The sequence below is a fragment of the Vipera ursinii genome (assembly GCF_947247035.1).
Source record: "Vipera ursinii genome assembly, chromosome: 1".
Taxonomy (NCBI): Eukaryota; Metazoa; Chordata; class Lepidosauria; order Squamata; family Viperidae; genus Vipera; species Vipera ursinii.
Genome location: NC_139512.1, coordinates 317,899,675 through 317,917,494, shown reverse-complemented (window position 1 = coordinate 317,917,494; position 17,820 = coordinate 317,899,675). Strand labels below are relative to the sequence as shown.

The 17,820-nt window shown below is 39.8% G+C and overlaps 2 protein-coding genes across 3 annotated transcripts in view; one reads left to right on the top strand and one right to left on the bottom strand.

Annotated features, from left to right (window-relative positions):
* The window catches only part of LOC310646835 (phosphofurin acidic cluster sorting protein 2-like), a 290,543-nt gene that overhangs the window by 169,074 nt on the left and 103,649 nt on the right, over positions 1-17,820 (top strand). The gene's annotated exons all lie outside the window — the stretch shown is intronic.
* The window catches only part of CUL7 (cullin 7), a 41,877-nt gene that overhangs the window by 16,010 nt on the left and 8,047 nt on the right, over positions 1-17,820 (bottom strand). The window contains exons 6-23 of one of the 2 annotated variants that reach the window (XM_083373476.1): positions 17,634-17,818; positions 16,645-17,023; positions 14,672-14,897; positions 13,611-13,716; positions 12,632-12,859; positions 12,008-12,098; positions 11,730-11,931; positions 11,109-11,214; positions 7,530-7,625; positions 7,222-7,397; positions 6,791-6,924; positions 6,513-6,689; positions 6,131-6,246; positions 4,608-4,790; positions 2,824-2,981; positions 1,926-2,157; positions 1,459-1,630; positions 628-773 (exon numbers count right to left, since the gene is read on the bottom strand). In XM_083373476.1, coding sequence (XP_083229602.1) covers positions 628-773; positions 1,459-1,630; positions 1,926-2,157; positions 2,824-2,981; positions 4,608-4,790; positions 6,131-6,246; positions 6,513-6,689; positions 6,791-6,924; positions 7,222-7,397; positions 7,530-7,625; positions 11,109-11,214; positions 11,730-11,931; positions 12,008-12,098; positions 12,632-12,859; positions 13,611-13,716; positions 14,672-14,897; positions 16,645-17,023; positions 17,634-17,818 — 3,113 coding nt within the window. The remainder of the gene's footprint in view (positions 1-627; positions 774-1,458; positions 1,631-1,925; positions 2,158-2,823; positions 2,982-4,607; positions 4,791-6,130; positions 6,247-6,512; positions 6,690-6,790; positions 6,925-7,221; positions 7,398-7,529; positions 7,626-11,108; positions 11,215-11,729; positions 11,932-12,007; positions 12,099-12,631; positions 12,860-13,610; positions 13,717-14,671; positions 14,898-16,644; positions 17,024-17,633; positions 17,819-17,820) is intronic. The other variant, XM_083373475.1, reaches the window with a different exon arrangement.

The window sequence follows — 17,820 nt, the reverse complement described above, 5'->3', positions numbered from 1 at the left end:
AAAAAAAATAAATATCCAATCCAGATTAACACTTTTAAACCTCAAACTGCAGATCATGCCGAGATTGTTACGATTGTAGAACATTTCAGGATTCTTAACTGTCTCAGAATAGACAAGCTCTAATTAAAATTGGTTTTGTGAATCTATAAACATTTTCAATTAATTTGGGGAGCAGCTATAAAATAAGACAGAAGCCTGAATCAAGCAAACCATCTGGCTGAATACAAGTTACTTCTCACCATTAGGGACAGAATTTCCTTCACTTATAAAAAGGAGAAATTACATTTATCTGCGTAATACAGAAATTGCCTCAAATTGGAGTACATCCAGAATCAATTTACAATTGTAACCTTTGTGTGTGTAACTCTTGGTGATTGCTTGCACTAGTAGTCCATGCAGTTTTCTTGGCAACATTTGGTTTGCCATTGCCTTCTTCCTACAGCTGAGAGACTGGCCCAAGGTCACCCAGGTGGTTTCAACCTAAGATAGTAATTAGCTTATGTATTTGCAATTTATTTCTATACTCATACTGTGGTGCACAAATTTCTACTAGGATTGGGAAAAGCTGCATAAAACATTTTTCACACACACGCAAAATGAGAAATTAGAGGGAACATTGGCTAGGACCTGAGCACTGTTGAAACACAGAAGAATGTACATTTGCAGGGTGGACACCTGCAGGATGCAGCCTTGGTAATCCAGCTCTGCATGGCCCAACCAAGTCCATTCTAAGTGTGGTGGCTTTGTATGCGCCAACCCAAAGCAGCTCTGACCTGCAAGAGATGGAAAGATCAGTGATCAAGAAACACCAGCAAGATTGCCAGTATCAATCTCCTGCATCCTGAAATGGCTCATCAAGAATAGAAGCCTAACTGTTGTAATCTTTCATCTCAATATTACATTTAAATAGTTTCATAATGGCTGGGCAATTTCATCCACATTTGCAGCTTTCAGGTAATCAAAGAACTAGTTCAGGAGTCCCCAACCTTTTGACTCAACTGGAACATTCGGAATGTTACAAACATTCTCACAACATGAAAAATAAACCACTAAATTGCCAGCCATCCTCCATTTGATCTTCTAAGAATAGCAGACTTATAGTACATGGCTTATTATATTGTATGAGCTAGAGATATAGATTGAAATAAAGGTGTACATGATGTACAAACTTCCATTTTTCTTTAATTAAGAACCTTTTTCAAAAAGAGAGATGAGAGTACAGAATTCAGCAGATTCTAGGCCATTCCCTGCCCTTCATATTAACTGGATATCATAATGCTGGTCCTGGATCCAGACAGAATTAAATCTGATGTTTGCTGGGATCTCTAAAAATCTGTCCCAACTCTGTCATTTCTCTATCATCTTTGGGTAAGATAGTGATTTGCTCGCTATCAATTAAGCTGGAAAGAAATAGAAGGGACCCAACAAAATTTGGACTAGGGGCAGTGCCATACTCACTCTGGATGCAGAAGTCTGCAAACTTGCTCAGGTGCTGACTGAGGGACGAGGGGAAAAACCTGATAGGGTCTTTCAGGTAGCACAGTGGAGGGATGGTCCAGCAGAAGGGGGACAATAGCAATACCTTCACCTCTGCCTCTTCTTCCTGTAAGAATGACGTCTCCTGCATCATCTGGGAGCAAAACATATCTAGTATCAGGTTTATGGCTTCTGAAGGACAGCAGAATATTCTAGAAATTAACAACTGGGCAAAAAGATGTGAGGGGGAAAAAACGCCTTGACTTTGGAGACTTTAGCCCACGGGTGTCAAACTCGCGACGTCACATGACGTGTTGCGACGTATCGCGACTTTTTTCCCGTTGCTGGCAATGGGGTGGGCACGTTTTTGGTGTGACGCATCTGGCCCGCCAGCCGGCAGTTTGACACCCCTGCTTTAGCCCTAGAAGAAGCATTCCTATCCAGCTTACCTCTCCCTCTCCCTCTTCTTTCAGTCTTCCTTGCTGATCAGCTTCCAGGAAATGTTTGTCAAGCTGCTGGAGCTGAAAAAGGTGAAAGTCCTGCTGCTGCTGCTCCAGCTCACTCAAGTTCTTCAGCATCTGCTGAGGGTAGCGGCTGGGGAAGCAGAGTCCAATTTGCTCTACCACAGCAGACTCCAGCCACGTATTGCCCAGAGACAGAAGACGTTCTCCTAGATAGTATCTGAACAGATGAGGAAATTTGGGTGAAATAAAAAACAGAGCTCTCCCATCAGCCTACACTCATTCCCATACCTCCACTGACACCCTGCTTCTGAGATATAAAAGGTAAAGGTTCCCCCGCACATGCGTGCTAGTCGTTTCCAACTCTAGGGGCCGGTGCTCATCTCCGTTTCAAAGCCGAAGAGCCAGCGCTTGTCCGAGGACGTCTCCGTGGTCATGTGGCCGGCATGACTAGATGCCAAAGGCGCACGGAACGCTGTTACCTTCCCACCATAGTGGTCCCTATTTTTCTACTTGCATTTTTATGTGCTTTCGAACTGCTAGGTTGGCAGAAGCTGGGACGAGTAACAGGCGCTCACTCTGTTACGCGGCACTCGGGATTCAACCCGCCAAACTGTCGACCTTCTGATTGACAAGCTCAGCGTCCTAACCCACTGAGCCACCACGTCCCTTTGAGATATAGGCCTATCTAATTATGCAAGAATCAGACTGACCCATGCCCTCCAGCCCCGTTATCCCTCAGAACAAAATCTAGCACCACACTTGAATTTTTGAGGATGGTTTCATGCCGACTAAAGTACTTAACCACTACTGCCCAAGAACTTGCAGCTTGAGATCAGTCTACTTTATTTGCAGGTGCAGCAAACTCTCCTTTCCTTTCCCTCACCGATAGAAATGTTCAAAAATGTTGGCCAATTCCAATTCTGCCAGGAAACTGATGGGCTCAAGGCTCTGTTGCAGATGCTGCACCTTCTCTATGTTAGTTGAGTCTGTCCAGCTGTCTCGAATCCATAGGTCAATGTACTGGGCAAACTTCTCACACACCTGAAGTCATAGAAAAGGAAGTGCCAGGTGTCGGTCGCTATGTGTTGTAGTTGTTAAACAAGTCACACATGACCCAATTTTACAACAATTTTTATCACAGTCATTAAGCAAATCATATGATTGTTAAGTGAATCGTGCGGTTGTTAAGCAATTCTGGCTTGCCCAATTGACTTTACTATTGGAAGCAGACTGGGAAGATAGCAAATTGTGATCATTTGACTGCAAGATGCTGAAACTATCATAAATGTGAAGTTGCCAAGTGCCCAAATTGTGATCATGTGACCACGGGGCTGGTGCAAAAGATGAGTTGTAGGTGACTTTTCCCAAGGCAGACCTAACTTTGTACCATCATTAAATAAACAGTCATAAGTCGAGAACTACCATAGTTTCCTTTGTGTCACATTAAAAGTTACAATTTAATTATGACAAGAAAAGCATCACCTGTATCATTTCATTTGTATGCAAGTATTAGTCAAACCAATCTAGAAAAACATCAAGGAGAAGCATTTTGCCACACAGTTCTTAAAAGCAGCCTCTGACAGCTAATTTTACAGAATGTACCCTACATTTGGGATACTCTGATATCTTATGTCAATGTAACTCAAAGCAAGGAAGACCTATAAAATGTGGTTTGTTAAAAGTACAAAAAAAGTTTGATTCTTAAATAGGCAGGTTCTGAAAAATCACAGCAAGTTGTTAAGGAAGACAGTGAACAGATATTGGGATGTCATTTTCCCTATATAAAATTGTTTCAGAAAAAAATTAAACTGATAAATATTTTTATATAAGAATTTGAGAGAAAATGGTGTTACCTCAAGCTATCTATTCGTAAAGGTTTGTCAAGCATGAGGTATGAACAGTTAATTCATTATGAGATTGGGAAGACTGTAAAATAGAAAGTTTTCTGAAGCTCCCTTGCTTTCCTAAATGAGCAGCTCAACTACTTCTTATTCGTGCGTGATTCAGAGTTACAGTAAATAATTTATATTCCTTATTAAAAAAGAACACTAGTTATATACGAGCATGGTACATTCAAAAGAAACTTTATACATTTCAGGGATTATTTTTCCTGTTTTAACTTATAATAGAATTCTGTTTCAGTCAATCATGCTGTCTCACAGTATATTTTAAAGGTAAGCAGTTGTGTTTAAGGTGACGGAGATACATAGGTGTTCAAGAAGGTTTGACAGTATATTTAAAATCCAAAATATACCCTGTAATTTTTTTCAGGGAGCAGATCTGGCCGTGAGCCTCAGGTTCCCTACCTCCATTCTATGAAGACATCTTAGTTCCCAACCATCCATCCCTTACTTGGTGGAGCAGTGGGCTAATGCCTCCTTAAGTAACACCAGCTGCCTGCAATTAGTGCAGGTTCGAGTCCCACCAGGCTCAAGGTTGACTCAGCCTTCCATCCTTCCGAGGTAGGTAAAATGAGGACCCAGATTGTTGGGGGCAATTAAGCTGACTTTGTAATAATGCCGCTTGGGGTGTGTGTGAAAGCCCTAATAAGCAGGCATATACATAGAATGAAGGCTACTGCTAAGCTTGTAAGCCGCCCTGAGTCTTCAGAGAAGGGCGGGATATAAATGGAATAAAAATAAAAAATAAAAATAAAAAAATACTCACACGGATAGCTGACAAGAAAGGCAGCTGCACCAAGCCTTCAGAAAAGCCATTGCTCAAGGCCAACGAGAAGGACATCTTCTGCCCAAACAACTCCTCCATGGCAGTACGGAGGTGCTGGTAGATGCTACAGTATCGCTCCACAAAGTCGGGGGCCTGCCAAGACGACTTCAAGAACTGTTTCACCTGGAACCGAAACATATGTAGTATTTTAAAATCGTAACCTTTCTATCCAGTTCAGTGGGACCAAACTCAAAGTACCCTTTGCAGTGCCAAATCTTTTTTTTCATGCAAGACTGATTTTTTTTACAGCTGACTGATATTTTGGAATGTTTTGCCAACATGTCTAATTTTCTATCTTTCCATAACCCCAAAGACCTAAGTAATGCACTGGGTTTTCATTTCACAATAAAAATGGACAACAGAGCCTATAGCAGACAGAGACTTTTCCTCTGAGAATTTGGTGTCCAACCAGCCTTTCTTGAAGTCTCTGGATCCTGATGTAAAGTCCTCCTAAGAACGCCTTCCCTTTCAACAGCTCACACATACACATGCACTATAAATAAACATGAAATATACATCAATTGCTTGACTGTATAGATAATGTCAGTGCAAAGCCCAGTTTGCATCAGTAGATGCAAAAGCCCTGTACCATATCACCCTTCTTGATGCATAGAGTCACACTCTATGAGACCACACTTGATAAGACCACACATGGAATACTGCGTTCAGTTTTGGTCGCCACAATCTAAAAAAGATATTGAGACTTTAGAAAGAGTGCAGGGAAGAGCAGCAAAGATAATTAAAGCAGCCTTGGTGGAGCAGTGGGCTAATGCCTCCTTAAGTAGCACCAGCTGCCTGCAATTAGTGCAGGTTCGAGTCCCACCAGGCTCAAGGTTGACTCAGCCTTCCATCCTTCCGAGGTAGGTAAAATGAGGACCCAGATTGTTGGGGGCAATAAGCTGACTTTGTAATAATGCCGCTTGGGGTGTGTGTGAAAGCCCTAATAAGCAGGCATATACATAGAATGAAGGCTACTGCTAAGCTTGTAAGCCGCCCTGAGTCTTTGGAGAAGGGCGGGATATAAATGGAATTTAAAAAAATAATAATTAGGGGACTGGAGACTAAAATGTATAAAGAATGGTTGCAGGAATTGGGTATGTCTAGTTTAATTAAAAGAAGGACTAGGGGTGACATGCCAAAAGAAGAGGGAGTCAAGCTATTCTCCAAAACACCTGAAGGTAGGACAAGAAGCAATGGATGGAAACTTATCAAGGAGAGAAGCAACCTAGAATTAAGGAGAAATTTCCTGACAGATCAATTAATCAGTGGAACAACCTGCCTCCAGAACTTGTGAATGCTCCAACATTGAAAGTTTTTAAGAAGAGATTGGACAACCATATGTCTGAAATGCTTTAAGGCTTCCTGCCTGAGCAGGGGGTTGGACCAGAAGGCCTCCAAGGTCCCTTCCAACTATTATTCTGTTCTGTTCTTGTTGCTGAACATCATCTTTCAGCTACTCTTACCTGTTGTTGCACAACATCTTTCCAGCACTGTGTGATGCCTGTCAAACTGGTGGATTTTTTCATTGTGGCCTTTAGAGTTCCTGATCTCAACTCCTTATTCTTGGCATTCTTCCTATCTGCAAAGGGAAATTTATACAGCATTTAGGAAGGCTTCTGGGATAGAGAAGCAATAGACAGCCAAGTAACACTCTCCAATTTTCTGTGTCCTTTAAAGTTTTCCTCTGATCAAGAATGACTTGCTACTCCTCCATCCCACCACAGTCCTTCTGTAATGACCATACAACATATTCATGGAATTCCCATCACTATTATCCCTCTCTTAGCTTTGTGAGGATCATCTGCCCATTTTATACTTTTATTTGTCCCATGGAAGAGGACTCACTGCATTGAAGAGGAGACTTCAGCTCTTCAGGCTCGGGGCCATTGGGATCCCTATGTACCAGCATATGGCTCAGACGCCGAACACGAGAATTAAAGGTAATATTCTGGCTTGTGGCTGCCGCCAGGTTTTCCAAGTATTGGCTTAGGAGCCAAGACATGGGGCTGGTACCATTGGGACCTTGAAATCCAGAAAGAAAAAAAAGAGAACAATCCACAACATTGCCGAGAAAGAGGAAGAGCAAAGGCTGCCAAGACTTGTGATTGGAGAGGAGCCCATACCTGGAGAAGTGATTCTCTGCACCAAGGGAGTGATCAGAGCTTCCCAACAGGTCTTGCCTAGAACCTGGGCAGCCTCATCATCAGGAAGGAAATGAGTGGCAAATAGTTCCTCATGGCACAAGGCACTGTTCAACCTGCATTCGGAAAGGGGTGCAGACTGAGCTTTTTATTTTGGGGGGGGGAAACAAGAATGAGTACATATAGATTCAGTATAGCAAGTAAATGGGTATGATAGGGAGGACAGGAGTTTGGACAATATGATGGATATTAATAAACAGGATAAGGAGAGGAAAAGATATCCCGAGAATAGTGATGCTCTCCCACTAAGCAGTTGTGATCTAGGAAAGTGCTCTGAGACAGAGTCTTTGCTGACTCCCAGGCCAGCTCCCCACCTCCAAAGGACAAAAGACTTCCATTAGGAAAGGCCTGACCTGTTAAAAAGTTGCAGCAACTGTATCTGATCTGCTGAAATTTCTTGGCACCAAGTGTGTGCTTTGGTAACATAGAAGAGGTGCGTGCGCTGGCACAGCTGCTCCCTGAAGATGGGCCAGAAAGTGGGCTTGGGGCCCATTACTTCGATGCCACGCACACGCGTATCAATGCCACCCTGTGGATAACATACGGTACTGTTCTAAGTCAGACTTCCAACCTGGCATACTCCACGTGCATCATGTCTGCTTCCTTCTCAACTAGAGAGTTGCTCTTCCTGTAGGAACAGAAGGAAAGCACATCTGCCTACCTGCTGGCAACGCTTAATCTTGATCTGTATGATAGGCCAGAAGTGGGTCATGTTCTCCAATAGGATCACTCTGGTAGATAAAGGCGGGACATTTACCTTTGTGGAGAAAAAAAAAAGGATGTCAACTGTGTTAATGAAACTTTGATGATGATATGGTGAAAATTCCTGTTCTTCAGATAGAAAAAAAAAGAGCATGAATCCAATTCCTGACTGAAATGGTATGAACAAAATGTCCATTCACAAAAGCCCTTAACAAACAGGCCTTTCAGAGTAAAAAAACAAGTCAGTTTCTATGACAGAAATTTGAAGAGACCACAAAAATCTGAGGTTGTAGAATGATATGGCATCAGGTGCATTTCTACAAACACAACATTCTGAACATGTCCCAATGTATCTGAACACCCCCAATAGGCTGGTTAAATAAAAAATCAAGGCCATAGAAATGCAAGCTGACTGATCATCAATAAGCAGAATGCTTTCTGTATAGAATTTTAAAGCATCTATATAAATTGTATTTAAATGAATTACATATGAAGTTAAATGAGCAGTGAGGTAGGCATGTTTATTGAAGACAACAAATTATTTTATTGGAAGGAATGGAATTCCAAACTCCATTCTCTTCAAACTTAGAATACAGGTTTTAAAATAGTAAATGTGATTCCTTGTGTCAGACTTCACACTAGGACACAGCAGTGAATCCCAGCTCTTCAAACACAACTCTTAGTCAATGGTTGGTTTATTTTGGTAGAAGATTCTCTGACTGGATTTGATTAAAGAAAAATCTATCCTACAGACTGGAATAAACATTATATACAACATGATTTGCCTTCTGTGGTGCAAGGAAATCAGAGTTTATCTATACAAAAGTGGTTTTTATTTTGAAAAGGCAACTGGATTGATTTTTCTGAGGGGAAAATGATGACCTGGATGACTGAGAATCTTCATAGCTTATCTATATGATTGTGCTCCAGAGTTTAAACTGTAGATGCTTTCCTTGCCCTCAGAAATTAAAGGATATTTGATTGTGGTAGAGCTGGACTTGGGAGACAGCCGAACTGTTTTAAAGACTGATTCTCTGTACCTGGAAATAGTTGGTACTTGCTTTCTCTCATCTTAGCCCTTACATGGTGGGAACAACTGTAGAATGATGGCTGAATATTCTAGACTTGTATAACTACCAATGATATCTGAGTGGTTAATATCCAAAAATGGCATCATGAAATAGAGTGAGCAGTTTAATGCCAACATCAATTCAGCACACATAAAAGCAAATCTTTTGTGCTGGAAATAATTAAAACTATGACTGCCAATATATGTCTCCATATAAATACAGGGACGCGGTGACTCAGTGGGTTAGGACACTGAGCTTGTCGATCAGAAGGTCGGCAGTTTGGTGGGTCGAATCCCGAGTGCCGCATAACAGAGTAAGCGCCTGTTACTCGTCCCAGCTTCTGCCAACCTAGCAGTTCGAAAGCACGTAAAAATGCAAGTAGAAAAATAGGGACCACTACGGTGGGAAGGTAACAGTGTTCCATGCACCTTTGGCGTCTAGTCATGCCGGCCACATGACCACGGAGAAGTCCTCGGACAAGCGCTGGCTCTTCGGCTTTGAAATGGAGATGAGCACCGGCCCCTAGAGTTGGAAATGACTAGCACGCATGTGCGGGGGAACCTTTACCTTTACTTTACCATAAATACACCCTCTAACTACCCTTAAAAACTGGTCTGATTGTATCCCTCCAAAGAGTGTAACACACAAAGAATTAACTAAAATGATAAATGGACTAGGAAGGAAGGGGACAACTTATAAAAAAATAGTAGGTTAAGGACAAAAATGGAGACAACAAACACTATGTATACTCAAATTCAGGATCTTCATTATAAATGATTCAGGACAGATAACAGGAAGGGTTTACATAAGAAATTGCTACTGCACATGATTTTGAAGAGGAATTAGGCAAATCTACAGAGGATAAAGCTATCCACAGTTGCCATTAACAAAGGCAGTGGCAATTTGCTTTTTCACCAGTTGCTGGGAAACATGAACTGAAAGATGCTGGGCTTTCACATCCTGTTTGTTGGCTTTCTCCTGGCAGCCAGTTGGCCATTTGGGACAAGGTAAGTCTATGTCTGATCCAAAGGGACTCTGTTCACACATCCTGCTAATCTCTCAGGGTGTATTTAAAACAACTAAATAGATTCATTATTATTTTTTGCCATTAAGCCTCACTGCCAAAACCAAGGTTCTTTTCCATAAACAACATTGAATAACTCACAGTAATTACTAACTTGAAGAGAAAAAACAAGCTGCCCCATGCAAACCAGCTTTGGGGGGGGGTATGGATGTCCACCTGGAGAAAATAGCAGGAGCCTTTCTCACAGCTTTTTCTGTTCTCCACATACAGAGATAGAGAAATCAACATTTTATACTTGAATAGCCAGAAGAAAATGTATTCTCACTTCACTTACATATATATGTTCTCTTTGCTTCTCTTTCCTCTGGGAAACTTGTATTTCAGGTGAGTTGATACTTTAATAATAGTTTGTTGACCAGGCCTTAATGAATGAATGTACACATTGCATAAAGAATAAATCATGGTTGCCATACTATCTGGAGTTATATAAAAACCAAGGCAAACCTAAGTGAATCATACTGGAGCACAGTATCACAAATGAAGACAGCGCAAGTGTTATAAGTGGTTACACAAGTCTGGTAGTCATTTTGGGGGTTTTAGCATTTTTTAAAAAAATACTAGCTGTGGTCATGAGACAAAGACACTACAAATCTTTTATCTACCCAGGCAATGGTCCTCCATCATCTGCTATTTGTTCCTGTTAAATGGCTGGTAGGTTAGTCCAAGACTGGGAAGATACAGTTTCAGATCTCTGCATTATCTTTAATGGCTGACTTCTGACAAATCATTACTAGTAATTTACACTGTTACAGAGTTATACCTTCCATCTTGGACATTTAGATGCCTGAACACAATTCTGGTGGCGCACAATTTAAGACAAACAACAATATACAAAATGTTTTAAATAAAGTATTCCAAAAAACATCAACCATCCAGACAACACACTCTAAATCCAAAAGCTCATCTAACAAAGTTTTGGTTCTACTCAGGACGCAGAAGAACCACCAGGGTTTTAAAGCGTTTTGGAACACCATGAGAATGGGAGTCACATGAATCTCTGAGAGGATCTCATTCCAGAGCACAGATGCCATGAGAGAGATGGCTTATGCCCTGGGTCCCAATAAATGACATTGTTTAGTTGAAAGTATCTATAGCAGCCAATTCTGCTAGCTCTTACCAGGTAGGTAGAAGTCATGAAGAGATTGGCTGTCCCTCAGAGACTCAGGATATAAAATGATATAATGATAATACAAGCTATATGGGATATCAATGTAATGAATGAGTGACTGAATCAGGGACTTTCTGCAAACATCATGCAAAACTATAGTCTTTCTCCTGAAAAGTATTCCACATAGTGGAATCCTTTCAAGGCTGGCTGAAGAGCTTTGTGCTCTTCCCTCTGGTTGTTGAAGTGTAGGTAATTGAGGAAGTACATAGGACTGACCATATTGAGCTTGGTGTTGATGCTGGAAGTGCTCTCTCCTGCCATAACTATAATCCGGGCTGGCATGTAACTCGAATCCTCGCTGGCCACCAATAGTGACATCTGCCTGTACAAGCCAAGAATAATAGTTTCAGAGTAAGAACCAAGCCCCAACTGAAAAGCCCATCTTTCTCACAATGTAAAGACATACCTTTCTTATTCTATGTGAGCTACCCATTTGCCCAGGTCTGGCTGAACAAGAAAATCATAATTCCATTTGGCATCTGAGCCATCATGATATTTTTGTCTATCCAGGACGTATTAGATATTTCAGTAAGAAAACAATATCTTATTTTTGTGTAATCTTTCCTCTTTTAAGGGACATTATTTCTTCTTCTTCTTCTTCTTCTTCTTCTTCTTCTTCTTCTTCTTCTTCTTCTTCTTCTTCTTCTTCTTCTTCTTCATCATCATCATCATCATCATTATTATTATTATTATTATTATTATTATTATTATTATTATTATTATTATTGAAATGATTTATTATTATGCCCATAAGTTACAGTTCAGGGTCAGAAAAAAACTCTTTGCCCCAAATTTCCTTGTTTTAAAGCCTTCTTCCTGGTTCATGCAAACACTCACTGGATTATGACACCATGATGCATGTAAACATTGATGTAGTGGGAGCCAGTGGTGCCATTTGACTCCCAGTAGGTTTTGACATTTCCATCCACTAATTTGTTGGCCTGTTGAGAATTGGAGGAGACTTCTACTCTCTCCCAACATTTGTCTTCCTTTACTTCAGTGCTGCAGCCTATGTACAAAAGAAAATATTGGAAGAAATCTAGGTGGGACAGAAGCTAGAAGAACTTCTGAAGGAATGAATTATCTAAAAACTCCAACACTAACAATATGCTCACCATGACAAAGATAATGCAGAAATACATCAAAAAGTGGAACTCTGATAGGCTGATGGCTATGCCTGTGTTCTTCTATCTCATTTAGAATCATCTGTAAAGTATGTTAGAGAGGAGACAAAAGAAAAAAAAAGCCAAGGTATAGAGTTGGCCAAACATCACAGAGTTACATTGGAAAAAAGCAAAGCTTTTTTTGTCATAGAATGCCCAGAACAAAGTTCCGGCACCTTTTTTGGATGGAACCTTGTAGGATAGGCAAGGCAGGTTGTATGACATGTATGAGTTCCGGCACCTTTTTTTTTTTTAGAAAAAAAGCACCTGGAAAAAGGAATCCCATATTTAGGCTTAGAGGCGATTCTTTCTGAAATATTGGACTTTCAGAAATATTGGACTTCACATCCCTTCATTCCCAGCCAGCACTGTCAACGACTGCACTGTATAAGAGCAGTAATCTGACTTATGTGAAAAGTTGGATTAGGGTTTCTGAAGGCCTGTGAGATTGCTTTAAATTTCCCTTGGATAGAGGTAAATCTGAACACCATGTTACCAAGAAGCTATGATCCTCAGCCTGCTCCCCGAAGTTAGACATAGAAGAAAAGATTCTTTTCCAAAGAAGAAAAGATTCACCTGGATGCAGCCAGCCAGGATGCTGGCTGTCATCTTCTGATAGAGGCTAGCTGGCTTCTCACAGTTATTCATGAGGTCCCTCAGTTCTGTCACTAGAGAGAGGCTGGAGCTGTGTTTCTCCAAGACTTTGCTCAAGGCTTCCTTGATGCCAGAAGAGCACATTACAACTGCACAGTCTTTGTTGTCAAAGGCCAGACGGTGCAAGAATTTAATGAACTCTTGAACAATCTGCAAACACAAAGCATGAATAGTTTAGTCCCTAAAGGTTTTCTATATGGCTTTAGTGCCTCTTTCCCCAACTCATTCTTAGGAATTGAATGCATTTGCTGTACAATAAATCTTAGGTCCATTGTTCCTCAGAAAAGAAATCCTTTAAGCAAAGGTAAGAAACCTGTGGCTTAGCATAAGTTGCCCATTTTCAATGACCAGCAAGCATTAAGGGAGCTTTAGTTCAAGATATTACAAGCTCCAGACATCTGTTCTAAAGAGCAATTCATTAAAAGGAGATTTTAAGGAATCAAGGCAGTAGAATTTCGAATAATATATTTTTCTGCATTTTCTAAAAATACATTTACACATCTTATCTGACTTCTACATTTCATTTAACTAAATAATTTTCTCTCATTTTTTTTTAACAATTGCCAGAACTGGCAACTATAAAACTTAACAAAAACCCATTTAAAATATAAAAGCAAAAAACATACTACAGGAGCAAAACAGAAGCAGAGAAGCAACTTCAGCAATAAATATAATAAAAGCAAACAAAGAGTACTAGTTTTCAGCATATTAAAAAAAAATCACTGTTTGCAAAAGATTGGAACAAAGACCAAAAAATAATAATATGCAAGATGCATTTCACCTCTTCTTTGGTGAAAAAGACATACGTATAAATGCTTGGAATCACAAGCAGGTAATGGTCTATCAGACCACACCATAAATGTGGATTCTGGTTGGTACTCCTAGATTTCTACTGTCTCACCTCTTGATCATTTATGTGGCTGTTAATGGAAGACAAGCAAGGCTCAATGCATTTATGCCAGGGTACTACATCCTTCCATGAACTATCCAAACACTTGTTCAAAAGCCTGGATCAAAAAAGAAAAGTCGCTTCTTTCAGAAAAAGCACTTTGAAAATACATATTAAAACAAAAGCGACTAATTCTCATACTAATCACCTTGTAATCTAACTGAAAAGTGCAAGTAGTCTTGTAGCCACCAAAAAGCATTTTTCTGTCTCCAGAAGTTTTAACTTTTTTTATATTCACATTGCATGTGGACATTTTTGCCTTACTCTTCAGAACTGCAGAAGGTGGGAAAAGCAAAATTCAGGCAAATTTTACATTGTTTGGATGGGCTTGTTTCCCCACCACCACCACCCCTTTTGTTCATTTCCAGATTGTTCCAAAAGATTAATTTCCTTTATTCATGTTCTAAAATGGTTTGCATTTTGTAAAAGACATCCTTACCATATTTGCATGATGGAAGCAGCATTAATCTTTCCTGATAAATATAGGAAAGAATTTGATTACTCCTTCTGTAGATTCAAATTGTAGCCTAAATCAGAGTACTGCCGGTTCATTTGGAAAACCCTCATGATACATTAATTTACCAAGTAACATAATTCTAAATGTGCTCACCAGCAAATGAACATATCTCATCTCCTAACAATCCTAATACGGTAGGTCCAGTCCTCAATTTCAATCAGCCTAGCCAAAGGTGTGGGAGTTGTAGTCCAACATCTGCAAGGCATCAAATCACCCCCCTTTCTGAAGAAAACTGTCAGGGTGAGAATACTGGACTAGATGGAATTTAAGATACCTTGTACTGAAAAGAGAGGTACCTGTGTTGCTATAATTGTACTACAGTACAATTGTTAGATTACAACTTCCATAATCTTTTACCATTGGCTATACTGGTTGACTTAATTAAATCCAATAGCCGGAAGTCCGTTTATTGTTCACTTCATCTCTAGGAATTCCAAATAGGAACGTATACACTTAAAACACATACATTACTACTACTGAGACATAGTAGCCTTACCTTAACATTCCCAGTTGTATCTCTTTTTCAGATTCCTGCTGTGTCAAGTCTTTCTGAATCAGCACATTTACCAGAAACTCATGACTAGTTTCCTCAAAAATGGTACCTTTGTCAGAGAGGCAGCATTGGAGCACCACTGCCATCTCCTTCCAAACACTGTTTGTCTGCAGACTACTCAGTAGTTTTGTGATGTTAATGTCATGAAGATTAAAGAACGCTGCAGAGTCTGTTTGGGGAGGTAAAACATTGGGAGTACATAACTGAAATGCTTCCTGGTTCTGCAGATGATCCTGCAGCTCTCCCCCACACCAAACAGGGAGTATGTTACTCTGAACAGGGCCTCTGAGCAACTACTGGTTTAATTAATAATAGCAGGGGAATTTCGCCCCCGCCCCTTATTTCCATGATATAGGTCCACATATGGGCTTTCACTCATGTTTGGTTGGATTCACTCTTTGTCTTTCTTCACAGATACTCTAGGCATCACTTCTTGCACTTCATCTTCTGGAGCTCCTTGAAGAACCAAGGAATTGGTGCAGAGAGAGAGGCTGCATAGAAGCAATCCATACCAGATCCTGTCACCTGCCTATTCCAGGCTGCAATTAAAGCTTCAGATGAACTGTCTGACACAATTTCAGGGAAAACCCAAAGCTCCCTCTGGAACCTAAATCAGACACATAGAATGGGCCAATCTAACAAGAACTACCTCCCTGCATAGATGGTTGGTGCCAGTAAGCCAAAGAGCAACCACAGTGATATGTCCATGGCAACGAACTGAGGTAATTTCTTCCAACATCACAGTACACTGCAATTGTCCTGACACAAAAACTAGGTTTAACATGTAACCTACAGTGTGCAGTGGACTCTCTATTATTTAAGACAATATTATTACTGATCTTCTAACAGATATAAATACTGTTACCGTCTTGAAGTACTCAAATATTATTTACAGCAAGACAGTTTGTATTTTGAAGTAATAGCAATTCTTATTACATAATTATAACAATACTTCCTCATTTACTTCACCAACCTATTGCTTTACCTACAATGGAATACCATCCATGTTTGTTTTGTCTGCCACTTTGAGTTTTTTATATTGTTCCTTGTTTTAAAATGTTTTAAATAATTTGTAAACCATCCCTAATTGCTAAGACTTGGGGGGCTATACATTTAATCTGTTATTGCTGTTATTAGTGGAGTCTCTAAAATTGTGATCTGGAACAGCACAGGGGGAATGCCAATATAGTTAAGGCCACCTTCCTTATTTTTACTATATTCCATGCCCCATATGACTCTCTAATGGTCATAGAACGGAGGGGAGGTCTCAAGAAAGCGTGAAACACCATTATAACTGGGCTTCGTAACTGGCTAAATCAGATATGCCAGACAATTTGTGAAGTGGGAAACTCAGCCCCAGTACAGAATTTGCTTGACTGCTCATAACATTTTCTCAAAATTTGAAATGTGCTTTAAAATAATTGTTGCAAATTTTCAGTCTGCTCTAATACTATGCAAACCCTACAGGAAACAAACTGAAGTTTATTTAGGATCTCTTTAACTCCATAAATCTAATAATGATGAATCTGAAGTAGGATATAAATTTTTATTGATTTATTTTATTTATTAAATATGTTTGTTAACCATCTTACCACAAGGTGACTCTGATATCAATTATTGTTATTTTTTGTCACTTGTAGTCAATAATGTGGAGCAAAAGAGGGAGGCACAGAATATTGTACATGAATACAAAACATGTTTTATTGGCTGCTAATAGCCATGAGTCTTGATATATCAAATCAAGTTCTAATAGCAAACTTGGCTATAAAATGGAAACTTATATGTTGAATCACTTCATTTTCAAATTCAAAGCATAGATACAGTATATTACAGAGAGAGAGTTAGGAATTCACAATGCAACTAAGTTCTGTAGTTCCTCTAATCAATTAATATGTCTGATACTGCCTGGCCCTTACCTTTGACTTTCTCATCCAATGTGTCTGGGAAAGAGAGCTCTTCTATTTTGAGAAATTTGTTTATCAGTCGTCTGTCACTTTCCTTCACTGCAAATGGAGTTGGAGAAGACACTCTATCAGGCAGTGTATCTTCTTTTGTTTTTTTTGACTTCATGGCTTCAGAAAGGTCATCATCATAATTTGCAGAGAGCATTTCAACATTTGTGCAGTTGTGCTCTGTACCTCCTTTGGTAAAGAAATATTTGAAATAGACATGGGAGTTCTGCAGTTCAATTTGTGTGGTGCCCTGACAATGCTTGTTCAGGAGCTGCAGTATTTCCTGAGCCAGTTCTACTGAAACACACATCTGAATCAGATCCTCTTCATTTAGTCTTGATAGCTTGAAATGCAGAGAGAATAAAAGCAGAGTTCCTATTGCAGTTTATTACCAGTTACCTAGAACCACACGAAAAGCCCACAAAATCAGAAGATTAGGCGAGTTCACTAATCCAGCTTGGAAATTTGGCCCTTCAGTCTAGAGCACCAAAGTTATCTATGATTTGCTAATTTGGATGACTGTTAGGGGTAGACAACCTAATATTACCAGCAAGCAACTTGTCAACCTTTGGACTGATGCATTGTTCACATAACAGCTTTGAAGGTAATCTGAAAACTGGATCTTTAGAAAATTCAAAACTGTATGCAAATAATTTGGAGCTGGTGTCTTAAATTAGCTTCACTGACTCTGGATCTATCCACATAGATCCAGTTTGTTTGGGGGTTTATCTCAAATATTAAAGATTTAGGGCCCAGTATCTATCTTTCTGATTACAGAATGTAACCCAAGGCATACATAAATACTTTTCAGATATGTTGCTACTGACGTTGTAATACAATTGCTTTTTTGCAACAATGCAGCCTAGAGTGTATGAGTCCTCACATAAAATTAAGCAACTAGGAATTAGCTTGAAATCCCTTTCTGATTGGATTGATTTTTCTTGGTTCTTTACCTTCTGATTCTGCTGGATAAAATGAACAACTTCGTGATGTTTATGGAATTCAAGCTTGTTAATGAAGAAAAGTAGCTCCCACCATTCAGCTTGACTTAGAGTCCCACAGTCCTTAGTCAAATGATCCGTAAGGCATGGTAAAGAATATAATTCTTTGAGCGGTTGGCAATATCTCGGCTGGTTAACT